The sequence below is a fragment of the Strix aluco genome, chromosome 18, assembly GCF_031877795.1.
Source record: "Strix aluco isolate bStrAlu1 chromosome 18, bStrAlu1.hap1, whole genome shotgun sequence".
NCBI classification, from domain to species: Eukaryota; Metazoa; Chordata; class Aves; order Strigiformes; family Strigidae; genus Strix; species Strix aluco.
Window position 1 is genome coordinate 9896091 of NC_133948.1, and position 13402 is coordinate 9909492.

The 13402-nt window shown below is 36.1% G+C and overlaps 1 protein-coding gene across 2 annotated transcripts in view; it reads left to right on the top strand.

Annotated features, from left to right (window-relative positions):
* Positions 1–13402, top strand: part of HIRA (histone cell cycle regulator) — a 39270-nt gene that overhangs the window by 21454 nt on the left and 4414 nt on the right. For both annotated transcript variants that reach the window (XM_074843994.1, XM_074843995.1), the window contains 12 exons: positions 194–299; positions 886–1113; positions 1917–2002; positions 2354–2548; positions 3948–4118; positions 5647–5851; positions 6614–6718; positions 7518–7666; positions 8844–9005; positions 9772–9830; positions 10844–10949; positions 12746–12868. In XM_074843994.1, coding sequence (XP_074700095.1) covers positions 194–299; positions 886–1113; positions 1917–2002; positions 2354–2548; positions 3948–4118; positions 5647–5851; positions 6614–6718; positions 7518–7666; positions 8844–9005; positions 9772–9830; positions 10844–10949; positions 12746–12868 — 1695 coding nt within the window. The remainder of the gene's footprint in view (positions 1–193; positions 300–885; positions 1114–1916; positions 2003–2353; positions 2549–3947; positions 4119–5646; positions 5852–6613; positions 6719–7517; positions 7667–8843; positions 9006–9771; positions 9831–10843; positions 10950–12745; positions 12869–13402) is intronic.

The following is a 13402-nucleotide window of genomic DNA, read 5'->3' on the forward strand; positions in this document are numbered from 1 at the left end:
CAATCTCCAAAGGAATACTGGCACACGGACTGCTGCTCTCCATCACCCTATCTCCTTGCTGTCCCACTTCTTTGGTTCTGTCAGTAGTTGTTGTGATAATAAATCTTATGCTTTCTACTGAACAATTCATTGTATTGCCCCTTTGCATCAATTAAAGAGATTGAAAACAAAGATGGACCTTTATTTCCTTCAGGACCCTTAATGGACTCGGTATCCTGGTATGTTCCATGGATGGATCAGTAGCATTTTTGGACTTTTCCCAGGATGAACTTGGAGATCCGCTCAGCGAGGAGGAAAAGGTACAGTAAGCACTCAGAGAATTTGTAATCATATTTAAGGGATGTATTGATTCAATTAAAATATTGGACTATTTATAGCAGTATGTAGTGACTGATTTCCATATTGCAGAAAAATGTGTTCTCGTCTACAAATCATTAAAAAAGAGTAGTCAAGAAATGAATTTGTGATATTACTTTCTATTCTGGAAAGAAAGTCTATTTGGAAAACATCCACTTGCTTACACATCATTATACATTTGAAGTAATTATTTGGCTAAGGAAACAAGGAGTGGGTGCTTCAAAACACTTTAAAATTACTCTTTGACTTGCATATATGCAAGTCTTTTTAAACTGATTGCTGTTGGCTGTTTTTTCCTCTCATTGCTATTAGCAACTAAGGCTTTGAATTCCAATTATTTTACATATTGATTTAGTGTCAGCTGAAAATATAAAGGAAGAAAAAAATCTGTAGTGTATAAAGGATACAGAGGGCATTTGCATTTTATGGATTCCATTAGATTTGTGTGATTCCAAACGTTATAATTAGTGATGTCATGCTAGCAGTTGTAGCCACTTTTTTTGTGTGATACATTTTTAATGCCTACAGAGCAACATTCATCAGTCCACCTATGGTAAAAGCCTAGCTATAATGACTGAAGCTCAGTTGTCTACCACCATTATTGAGAACCCAGAGATGCTCAAGTATCAACAGAGACAGCAACAGCAGCAGGTGGAGCAGAAAAATGCATCAATTAGGGAAGCATCTGGGACTGCGACAGCGGCTCCCAAAGTGGCAAGCATGGTGAATGGGGAGAGTTTGGAGGACATTAGAAAGGTAGGTGTTCTTGGATAGTCCCTTTATGGTGTCAAGTAGTAAGCTGATAAATATCAAACTGCATATGATAAAACCAGTTTCTGCTTCCTTATTTGTGGTGAATGGCACCTTTCAACCCACGAATGGTCCAGTTTACGTTACTGGGACTTGCTGAAAAGTTAAAATGCTTTTAAGCACAAGTAAGACTGTGTGGAAAAAGTGGTGGATATTTCTATGATGGGTGCTAAATTCTTGGTCTGCAGAAAGGAAACCAAAGGTAGCTATTAACAGTCAAACTTTAAACTGTGCTTCAGTCTCTCAATGAAGGAGGTGGAAAGCATTATTTAAGTCTCTCCTAAACACAGAACACAACGTTTAATGAGGGATTCAGTGCACACAGATAAGAATGTTTCAGACTTGACTCTAATGTGGAGAGCGGATTACATACTCCACAAGTGTCTTTTCTACAAATGGATAGATCCAGAATTGGAAACGTGTGCGTTTAAAAAGAATGTATGTTATGATACAGCCTGAGAGCAGTAATCAGAATTCTGTAGTACTTTGTAGTATATGAACTTCTACTTAAAAAACACCTGCTATTGGTAAAAAAAAAATTGTGGTATTAAAATACACTTGTATTAATAAAAATGTAGCTTGATTCTATTTATGCAATAATAGTATGATTTGAAGACAGTAAGGGGAAAAAATTCTTTAACAGATTTTTGACGAACATTTTTCAACTAATAAACCTATTCTTGCCAGTTAAAAAAAAAAAAAGCATTTCCTATTTATCAGAAATTAAAATGAAATATATTTCCCAACAGAATCTCTTAAAAAAACAAGTTGAAACACGAACAGCAGATGGTCGGAGAAGGATCACGCCTCTCTGCATAGCTCAGCTGGACACTGGGTATGTTTGGAAGTTGTCTTTAAAGTCCTTCTTTACCTTTTTGCACTTGCTGGAAGTACCTTGTGAATACTTACAGAATCCAACTTATGTTTTCATAGCTATAAGATCTCACTTGTAATAAATAAGACTGTCATTATCTACCATTATAGGTGAGTGAACAATACTGTATTGCAGGTTCATATCTACGTTAATGCTGGCTTTAGCATCCTTTGTGTGTGACAAACAATAGGTTATATACGAGTATCCACATGTGGAAAAGGGAAGAATGGAATAAATAGTTAAAAAAAATTGAAGAAGAGTAATTTTAAAGTGTTTTTGAGAAATGTATTTTTTGTTTGTCTTTTTGCTTAGGGATTTTTCTACAGCATTTTTCAATAGCATCCCAATATCTGGATCGCTGTCTGGCTCAATGTTGTCTTCTCAAAGTAACCAGCAGCTCATGTCATTAGATTCTAACGCAGCAAATTCCCTTAATACTTCAAAGCCTTCTGTAGAGCCAACAGCAGCCAGTATAAAACCAACAGATGATGCAGCCAATAAAGATGGGTCAGTATTTGCAGTTTTGTTTTTCACTTATATGACTCTGTTTAGTTTTTAATTCTTGTTTACAGTTCTGTAATCAAGCAGTTATTAAAGTGCTTTCCTTACTGCAAAACTTCAAGAATCTAACATTCCTGAAAACATCAAGATTTTATTAGTATTTGGTTACTTTAAATAGTGATAAATCAGTAATGAATAAATCCATATGCATAGTTCTGGAAATAAACTTCAATGCAATGAGGTATGCAATTGATTGCTAATGCTCTAACAAATTGACTTGCTTATAGATTACTGGGTTGCTATTAGTAGGTTTTCCAGCAGTGGAAGTAATGAAGTCTGTTTTCCATCAAATTCTGTCCTCTGTCCTGTAGATCTCCTGTCTTCAAACATGGTAATACTTCTTCCCTGTATAACAACCCCATCAGAGCACAGTGACATTGACTTGTCAATGCACATATGCTGATTGGCGAGTGTGTCTTTCAAATTAATTATGGAACAACTAAATTTTACTTGCTTTTCCCTCAGTGGTATCACTGACTTGGTTTCTTCTCCTCGGTGTGTTCTTTAAAGCATTTGTAAGAGCACAGTGTCATTGGAACCTTTACCACTCCATCAGATTTAGTTTAAATTGGCCACAGATTAAAAAATGAGTGGGTAGACTATGAGAAATGATTGACAGATGAAACTATTAAGTGTCCTTTCCTTTGGAAACTGGACTTCTAACAGCTTTTTACTACAAACCAGTTACCTTAGAGGAATTCTTTCTTTCAATCCATTCTCCGAATGAATTGAAAAATCTCTAAAGTAAACAGCTATTCAAATAATAGATCCCTGGAATGCTTTAGCGTGGGGAAAACACATTCCTTTGCCTTAGAGTTATGCTTGGAAAGGCCTAATAATTAGTTTGGATTCTTCAACAACAAAATCAAAACCTGGCATGAATTGTTTTGGCACAAATTGGTTGATAAACAGTGGAATATAATCTTGTAATGGAAAGTATTTGGTAACTTGAACAAGGCCTAAAACAGGGAACCCCAGTCATCATTTAAAATAGTGATCCTTTCCCTTTGGGTACGTGAGTACCAGCTGAAACTATTATTTCATTCCTGAATTAAAAATACATAATGAATGAATTAAGCTCTTTTGATCTAGATATATCCATGTGGCTACATGAAGCTCTTAGCTCTGAGATGTATCATAAACAGCTTTTGAGAGTAGTCAAAGCTGGCAAGATACTGATGCATAAAAGGGAAAAAGCATATCATAATTCATGTATGCACTTGAGTGAAAAGTTTTCAATGGTTTGTAGCCAATATAATGAATGCTAGCTAGTTGTTATGAGCAGTGTAGGCTACCAGTGCTAGATTTCTCTCAATCCTTGTTTTCCTGTCTCTGTTATTGACAGTGTAAATGCTACCTCTGCCTCAACTGCTCCTCCTGCATCGTCTTCCTCTGTATTGACAACTCCATCCAAGATTGAACCTATGAGAGCATTTGATTCTAGATTTACAGAACGATCCAAAGCCACCTCAGGGACTGCTGTTGTAACAAATACAAATCAGACTGTTGTGGACAGGTAAGACATAGCCTGGGGAGACAAAAATGGTAGTAATAGAGAGAGTTAAAATGCTGATTCTCTGTGGTGTGGATGTCATGGTGCTGGCACTCTAGAAATTCTTTTGGGTCTCTTCCACAACTGGAAGGAAGCGGGCAGCTACAAATAGGTAAATTCTTTGCTGGTGTTATCCCTTTGTATGTTTGTCTCTGGCATTTGGGTTCAAACAGACTCTTCGAAGTACTTTGAGTTAAAACTATTGTTGCAAGAGGCTGTGTGTGCATGTGCCTCCATGTGTGGCTGCATGCATCTGTGCTTCTTAGAAGACAAAAATAACCAGCCTGCATCTCTGTACAAGAGTGAGATTTACTTCAAGATAAATTACCATACATGTCTGCAGACAGCCTATCATCATAATAGCTGCAGTTATATTTCAGTTTTATGCCTTGAAGGCATGCAGAGAAGACGCTTTGATTTTAAGGGGTTTTGGCTCTGGATCCAGATGATTTAAAAAAAAAAAAAAAAAAGAAGAAAGCCTTTGGTTTTGTGACATACGGTGTTATGGCATAAGTATTCCTCCTTCACCAAAACAAACAATAGAAAAAATAGCAGTCTTGAGAAAGAAGTATGTAGTTGCCCAACTTACTATCAATAAAATGTGTTTTTATGAAGTACCTCATTTTTATGTCAAAGGGTTTAATCATACGATGCAGAAGAAAGATGTATTAAAATACTCTCATAATTGCTTCTCATGTGTCAGTAAAGTATGGATAAAAGTGTATTGTTTGGCATAATTCAGATGCCAAAGAAAAAAGGTTTGGATTATGCAAGATATTTCTAGGAAGCCGAGTGGTTATGGAATAAGTGGCAAAATGTTGTTGTGAATTAACCAGCTATTGGAAGGAATGGGAAGAGTATGATTAAATGACCTATTTTAGGGTATAATGGTTAAGAAAAGAGTTCACAGGGATTTGTACTTTGTCATCTTTAGTTATATTGTATTCCTGAAATGGAAAATGGAACAGTGAGGTCATTTGTATGGTTTGCAGATACGCATCTTACTTACAGTAGTCAGAACTGAATAGGACAACTTTTGGGGATAGACAACAGAATGACAAATGCAGTTCTGCATGAGTAAGCAGAAAGTGTAATGTCCATTGGAGGGGAAAAGATGAACTACTCTTGCATCTCACAGAGCGCTGAATTATTTGAATCAACCCAGGGAAAGAGATCTGATTGTAATTGAAATTGAATGCTAAAATAAAGTTGTTATTTACAGGTTTATCCAGTTGCTAACTGCTAGTTTGATTAATTTTTTTAAAGGAGAGAATATGTCTGATCAGCTTATGTATATCTTGCACATTGTACATTTGCAGAGGATTTGCCATACCTCTTCGGCTTCCTCCTCTTGCCTTTGTGCATTTTGAAATAACACTCAAACAAGGCTAAGAATATATTTTCTTACCTATAAGAATGCAGTGTGTAGGATATGTGGCAGCTTTTGGAATCAGCTTATATAAAATGTGAAATTTTTTTCTTACTTGCTCAGGCTGAAGGATCAGAATTTAATTAAAGACAGTAAGCCCAAGGATATTCTGGAGAGCAGCAGTGACAGTGAAGAGAAGATTCCAGCTGCTAAACCACTCAGTGCACCCAAACGGAAACTGGAACTTGAGGGAGAAACGGTAGAAAAGAAGAAAAAAGGAAGGCCTCGAAAAGACTCCAGACTTGTACCAGTAACTTTAACTGTTCAGGTGAAATAAACAAGATTCATTGTGTCTTTCAATGTTCATTTAATAAAGTCAGTTCCATGTTGACTTGTTTCATCAGGTCAGGGAAACACAAGTAGTGTTAGTCCCTCAGAATTTTTAGCCATTCCTCTTCCTTGTCTTTAAACTTACTCTTTTTAAAATTTAAGATTATAAAAAGTAGATGCACATGGTGTTGCAAATGTGTCCATCCTTTATATAAATATGCAGCTACCTACTGAACTGTACCAGCATGCTAAGTATTGCTAGCCTGCCAAACGACTGTGTAGAATAAAATGAAATGCCATCAGTTTTTGGTGTTCTCTGATGGAGAGTCACCCAAGCACAAGAGAGTGACTTGGATACAATGACTTAAATGGTTATGAGTTCCCTAGGAACTGTGAAATAGTAAGTTGCATTAGAGTTTCCATAATTTTAGGTCATATAGATCCCTCTGTTTTCAGTATTCAGAGCTTAGCTTTTCCATGCAATATACCAGAATTTCCATTAATTAGTTGAGTTTAAAAGGAGGGGTGTTATTAAAAAAAAAAAGACCACATCTAGTTTGTTTGGGGTTTTTTAATTCTTAGAAGCTATATTAAAAAACTTTTATTTATACAATTAATTGGAAAAAGATTAACATTGAAATTGGCATTATTTGGAATTTTTAAAAAAAAAGTCTCTTTCAAATCAATCTATAAGATCTTTGGTTTTAACTTTTTTCCATGGAAAAATTTAACTACTTTTGCAATTATTTTTTTTTTCCAGTCCCCAGCTACACTGGCTTCTGAGAAGGATGCTGCTTGCATCTCTGCACCAGCATTAGCACTTAAACTGCCAACCCCAATCCCACAGAAATCATTTACTTTGCAAGTAAGTGGACTATAGGGAAAAAAGTTTAATACTTTAAAAAAATGCAGGATTATATATATATTTATATTCTTCAATTATTCAGATCCTTTGATAAATTAACATTTGAATATGTGTATTTGTTCAAGCAAGCAAGATGGTCTACTTCAGCTTCTAAGAATATGTCTATATGAGAAAAGTTAATGACAAATCAGCTAAAAATAGGACACTTCTGAACTAGCTAAACTTTGAAGAGGAATACCTCTGGTTCATCAGTCCCTCCTCCTGGTTAACCAAAGTGTGTGGTAAAGTTAAGAGTATTCAACAGGAGTAACCGCTGCATTGTTATTACAGTTGTGTTGGTAGTACACTGCTGAAGAGAAAACCAAGTATTTTCTGAGAGCTCTCTGGAGGTACTCTACATCCAAAGAGACTGGCAAGTAGTATTGCTTTAGGTATTTATGAAATAATTTTTCTGCGTATTTAGGCTGTGGTAGTCTGGTTCTAATTGCAAGATTATAGGGAGACTGGGCACATCTAGACTTGATCTGGTGCCCCTAATTATGAAGCAGACTAGCACAACCTTTCTTTATTCTTATGCTCCAAATACAGAGAAATTCTTGGTGTTCTAGCCAAGACTGATTTTTCAGAGGTCTGCTTCTTTTCAAGTCTCACAGTATATCTTGAAGCCACTTTAAACAGAGAATGCCATACTTAAATCTGTTCTTCAAAGACGACATTGTTTTGGATCTAATGGTTGTTGCTGCTTTTTTGAGTAGTTCTTTTCCTTTTCCAAAAAGTATTCTATTTTACTGTATTTCAGGTAAGTTCAGATCCATCAATGTACCTTGAAGTGGAGAATGAAATGACCACAGTGGGAGGTTCAAAGCTGAGCAGGTTAAAGTGTAATCGAGAAGGAAAGGAATGGGAGACGGTCCTCACCAGTCGAATTCTCACTGCGGCAGGAAGCTGGTAAGAGTGTATATTTTGAAGAAAGAGGATCCTGAAGGCCAGAATACATTTTTAGGGGCACAGAAGTGCACTTTACAGGAAGTTAATTATGCCTAAACCCACATATTTACAAATAAGTAGAGTAGGTATTTTAATCTACTTATTTAGAAAAGTTGATTAACTGGATCCACTTCTGTTAGGGATTTTTGTGATTCTTCGTGCTTGGCTCAAGACGTCCTATTTCTCCTCCACCTAACCTGGTCTAATACACTGATGCTTTTTAAACTCTTACCCTGTGGAGTTTTTTGTAGGGATTCTGACTTCTTTCTGTTGTCGACTGCTATTGTTGGTTTTATCATCCCCCCACTGTAATTTTTACACAATCTTTCATAATACATGTTTTGTGGATAAAAATATATACTGCTCTTAGTCTTAAGACCAGTTTCACTCCAAGTATTAGCTCTATGCAGTTTTAAATCATCACAGATTCTCATTAGCCAGTTACAACTATTTTCTTGTATATTTACATTTCTCCTTTAAATTTCTTCGTTAAAGTTGACTAAATCATGGTAAGTGACAGTTGTTCAAGTGCTAGATATTGAAGAATTAAACATTTGAAACAGGATGTTTTGAGATGTAGAAGTATTTTCCTGAGTCTTTTGCTATTTTTAATCTTTATTTTTCTCAACTTTGCTTAGTTCCAACCTCAGAGTTTAAACTGAAAGTGTATTTCTGAAGCCTGAGCTGTGTCCAGGTCCAAAAAAGAAGCAGATTTTAAATCTAAATACAAGTACAGGCCTGAAGAAGAGCTTGTATATACTCAAAAGCTTTAGTGATATTTCCAGCTAGGCCCCTTAGTCTAACACAAGATACTGTCTTTGCCTGCAAACCTTCTCTTGCCCATCTCCTTAGACTATCATAGTCATAATCAAATTAGGGAGGCATGGAATGTACCTGTGTATGTATATATGTACACACACAGATTATATATATGTATATATATAAAAAATATATGTATATTAAAAATCTGACTAGTTTTTGACGTTTCTTCTTGATACCAAGGAGTTTTTTAAAAGCTGCAATAGTTACCTTTTGGGGAATTAGTGCAAGTTTTATGTTAACTTAAGAAATCAGTGTGGTTTTATGCTACTCACATTTGACAAATTGTAAATGTTTCTTTTTGTTTGTTTTTTTTTAGTGAGATTGTAAGTGTAGCCTGTGAGAAACGAACATTGTCAGTATTTTCAGCTTGTGGTCGTCGCCTTCTTCCCCCTATAATATTGAATACACCTATTTCCACCCTGCATTGCACAGGTTCTTACATCATGGCTCTCACCACTGCTGCTACGCTCTCTGTTTGGTAAGTGCCATGTTAGGCTGCAGCAGCTGACTGGGCTGATTTTTATAGGTGACTTCAATTGTGTCAATGTATTGCTGTTGAAACTTAGATTTAAACCACATCAGGCCTGAACACAAGTCCACTTTTGGGTACAACATGAAGAGTTAACTGGGTAGGACTTGAATCCTGTTTCTTCTCTGTTCTAGGACAGTCCATAATACTGAATTTGTTTCTAGAAGGAAGATAAAGGATCAGCTAGAAGTTACTAGTTTAAACAACCTCCCTAGAATAGGCTTGTCATGTATATGGAGTGGATTGGGGGAGGCAGGTAGGAGAAATAAGGATAATTCCATCTTCCATCATACCTAACCAATAAAGTACATGAGTTTCAGAGTTAGAAGTACTCTAGCCATCTTCAAGATACCAAGATAAAAACTGCAGTAACTTGTTTACAGCGGTTGAATTTAATCTAATGTTTTATGCAAGTCAGAGCTCCTAAAGGAGTTATTTGGATCCTTACTGTTTGCTTAGCTGTAATGAGGTTTCCTGATAAAGAGCCATAAAAGTTGTTCTCTGCTATTGACTTCTGTCTTGCCATAAGGGGTTTGAGTCTGCCAAAATAATTTTGTTGGAGCAATGAAGAAAATGTCAAAACAAACAAAAAAACCCCAACCAAACTCAACACCCCCCCCAATTTGTCATGAATATTGAAGAAGTGCATTTGTTAAACAAATCTGGAGCTTTCAGTTGTTTGTAAACTGCAGACTTGTCCTTTTGTCTTTTTCAGGGATGTTCACAAGCAGACAGCCATTGTTAGAGACGAGTCTTTGCAAACAATATTTTCAGGTAATAAAAGGGGTCATTTAGTTACCAACCTTTGAGCCCACCTGTACTGTTTAGTGCTATTTATGAATATGCTGAAATGATACAAAACCCCAAAAGCCTGAAAAAATTTTCCTTTGTTCTTGCGTAATAAAGGAAAGTTGAAATACTGTAGAAATAACTTAGTTAATAATATCAGCAGATAACAGACTTGTACAAGATTCTGTAGCTTATTGTATTCTGACTTGCTTCTGAATGTGAAAATTCAGTGTTGTGAAAATCACAAAATAAATATTTAATGTAAATCTGCTATTACAGCAATTTCTCTGTGTGTACTTTGCATGTTTGTTATCTTAACAATGAAAACCAACTGATTATCTTCCAATCGGTTATTTTAAAATTTTCAGTTTGTATCATTGCCAATATCTGTCACAAAACAAATTATCAAAAAAGCAGTGTCTCAGAGCATATTGGCTTCTATTTTAGCTTTAATTCATACAGTACTAATCAAAACTACATGGAGAAGTTGTTGTACTAGCAGTTTGCAAATGTCTTCATTAGAAGTTACATGCACAAACCCTGGGTCTGGAATATGCTGGGAAATGAGAGACTCCAGCTATCCCACGTATATACTATGTTCTTGGAGAGCACACTTTAAGTCCTTCTTTTCAGAATTGTAACTTAATGGGAAAAAGACAGATGAAGACTCTTGGGTTACAGAAGACACGGCAGAATTGCTGAAGATTGCCCCTAGATATGGAGAAGTTTCCAATTAAGGCCATGTTCTGTATAAATTGCAGCATCAAGATTGATAACGTATTTTGCAAAAGAGTGATTGTAATGCTGCTGCACTAAGCCTGGTGCTTACCATCCTTATCTTGTGTCCTGACCTTCCTATCAGTGCTTGAGAATAACATTGACTGAACCTTTTTCAGTGGGTTGCTATGACTGTTAATTAATGGTGGATAGCATTTTTTACCATTATTAATGTTATGCAAGACTCCAAAAGAAATACTTTGGTCTGATTTGACTTGTAGGAAGTGATGCAACTGTCTCTCAGATCTTGCTGACTCAGCATGGTATACCTGTAATGAGCATGTCTGATGGAAAGGCATATTGTTTTAATCCTTCTCTGTCTACATGGTAAGTTACATATTATTTCCTGCTTTTACAATTTAGCTGAACTGCTGACGTGTATTCTGATTTACTGTTTCACTCCATATTTTGAAGGTTAGTCTGAGTAGGATCACATGCCAGACTTGGGTTTGCTTTGGTTCACTATTATATGTCTAGGCTTTAGTCTACTATATTCTTATGATTTGTTATGTTTAAAATAAATTTTAAAAGTTATAAACTACAGCTTACTTTCTCCTACACAGTACATACTCTTTGATTTATTAACAGACACCTATATATACTTTTGCTGATGTACATCAGTTGAATCTGTCAAGCAGTTGACAATGAATAAAGATAATCTAGCCTTACAATTTACTTTTTTTATATAAAAGAATGCAGTTCTGGAAAATTTGTCAAAACAATTTTCAGAGTTTTGTTGGGAGTTCAGACATGTTAAAATAATTGTGCTCGGTTTCCAGAGAAAATAAGACCTATGCACTCCCATCCTGAATGTGTATGTGACTGACTTTGTCAGTCCCCATCACTCCTTAATATTTTTTTTGATCTGATGACCAGTCAAGTTTGAAAAGAGCTCTTTGTCTCCACGATGTAAAAGTTTAATGAAGATAGTAAGTCAGGTAGGGGAGGAGGGAAGAAAACATTATACCTCCGAGAATTCCCATGGAAGAGTCATGACTGATGTCCTAAACACAAGGAGAGGCTGGGTAAGAGTCTGTGCCTTACTGGGTGTCGGATAGGCTTTCCCCATGGATTCTCTTACTTCTGTCAAGGCATAAGTTCCCATTAAAAAATTTCCATGACTATTTACAGTGTCTTTCCAAAAGAGATTGTGTTGTCTTTCTAAGAGGAAAAAATATGTTGCAGTCTTAATATAATTGTCGTACTTAGTGTAATGAGCGTGCTTGATGAAAGGGCTTATTGTTTTAACTCCTACTTAGAATAATTGTTATTAGTCAACTACTTGATGTGAATCCTTTGGAAAAGAAAAAACACCTTATTTGTTCTTTAGATAAATTAAGAAATTATGCAGAAATTTTCCCAGTCAATAAGCAGGGGACAGGCTCTCAGCCATAATTCTGAATTTGTTGTCACTTCTTATTTTGTACCACAGCTTTGGAAATACACAAAAGAGCAACCCCTTTAGTCATCATACAAATTTAAACATGCTAAAGCAGTAAAGGGTATTTACTGGGAAATATTTGTGCCATTTTACCTCTGAGCTGTCTGGAGGTCTAAACTTGGCGTTGGTTTAAGCCAATGATTCCCTTGGCATCTCAAACCAGTGAAAATTATATCGTTGATTAGCTGTGGAAATGCCAGCTATAACTGTCAACTCCCTCCATAGGAAGGAATAGCTGTAATGTGTGGGAAAGATTGTCAATGTGTGTGATCTGTGATGACTTGTCTGGTGGGTGGGGGGACCTGGCATGAGATGAAATTAAGTTCTTAATGAGAAAGTCATTACCTGCATTCACTCCAGTCTTCGTTCTGGGGCATGACTTCTTATTAGATGTAAAATGACAAGTAGAAAGTTCATTTCCTTCAAAACTAATGCTGAATTGGATTATACAATTAATGTTGTGGGCTTTGGGGGTGGGAGGGACATTTCTATGACAGCACAAGAAGAATTTGGACATGGAGTGGAAACAGTTGGGGTCCATGGAATTCTTGAACACCTCGGTGATATTTTTTTGGTTATCTGTGAAAATACAAGTCAGGCTTTGAGGCAGAACAGAGCTGGATCCCCTGATATCACTGCCTACTCTCTTCAAACTTGTTTTTTGTTCGTTTGCTTTTTTCAGGAATCTTGTTTCTGACAAACAGGACTCTCTAGCACAATGTGCAGACTTCAGGAATAGTTTACCATCCCAAGAAGCCATGCTGTGTTCTGGGCCCTTAGCTGTTATACAGGGACGAACATCAAAGTACGCACTTACTTGCTTCATTTGATCAGCATGTTTGTCTTCTTTTTATCCTATTATTTATTCATGTGCTTGAATCAGTGAGTTAATTCTTAAGATGCTAATAGCTCTGAAATTATAAGTAGCTCATACAGTGGTGTTTTACACCTTTGCACAAGTATAGTCTGTACCTTAATGTTGTTTTGACATTGTCTGGGGGGCAGGAAAGCATGCTCTAAACTTAATCATTTTAAGGCTTCCCTTTATTGGGTGGGTAAAGTATTTGACAATTCTGTACAGGTAATATTTTGATTAGCTAAACTGAATTTCTTAGATTTTACATATTAATTTTTAGTTTACCAGCTTTCTGAAGTAGACCTACAAATTTTGAGTAGTTAGTTGTCCTCAAGGGATCTATTTAATAAAGTCTTTGAGAAAGTTGAGTGATTAGTCATCTAATGCGTATTTTTAACATCTGAAAATACCACCAGGGAACTGTGTGAGCCAGAGCAGATTCCTGTAGGTAATTTATTAGCCCATCTTCACCTTGATTTGAAT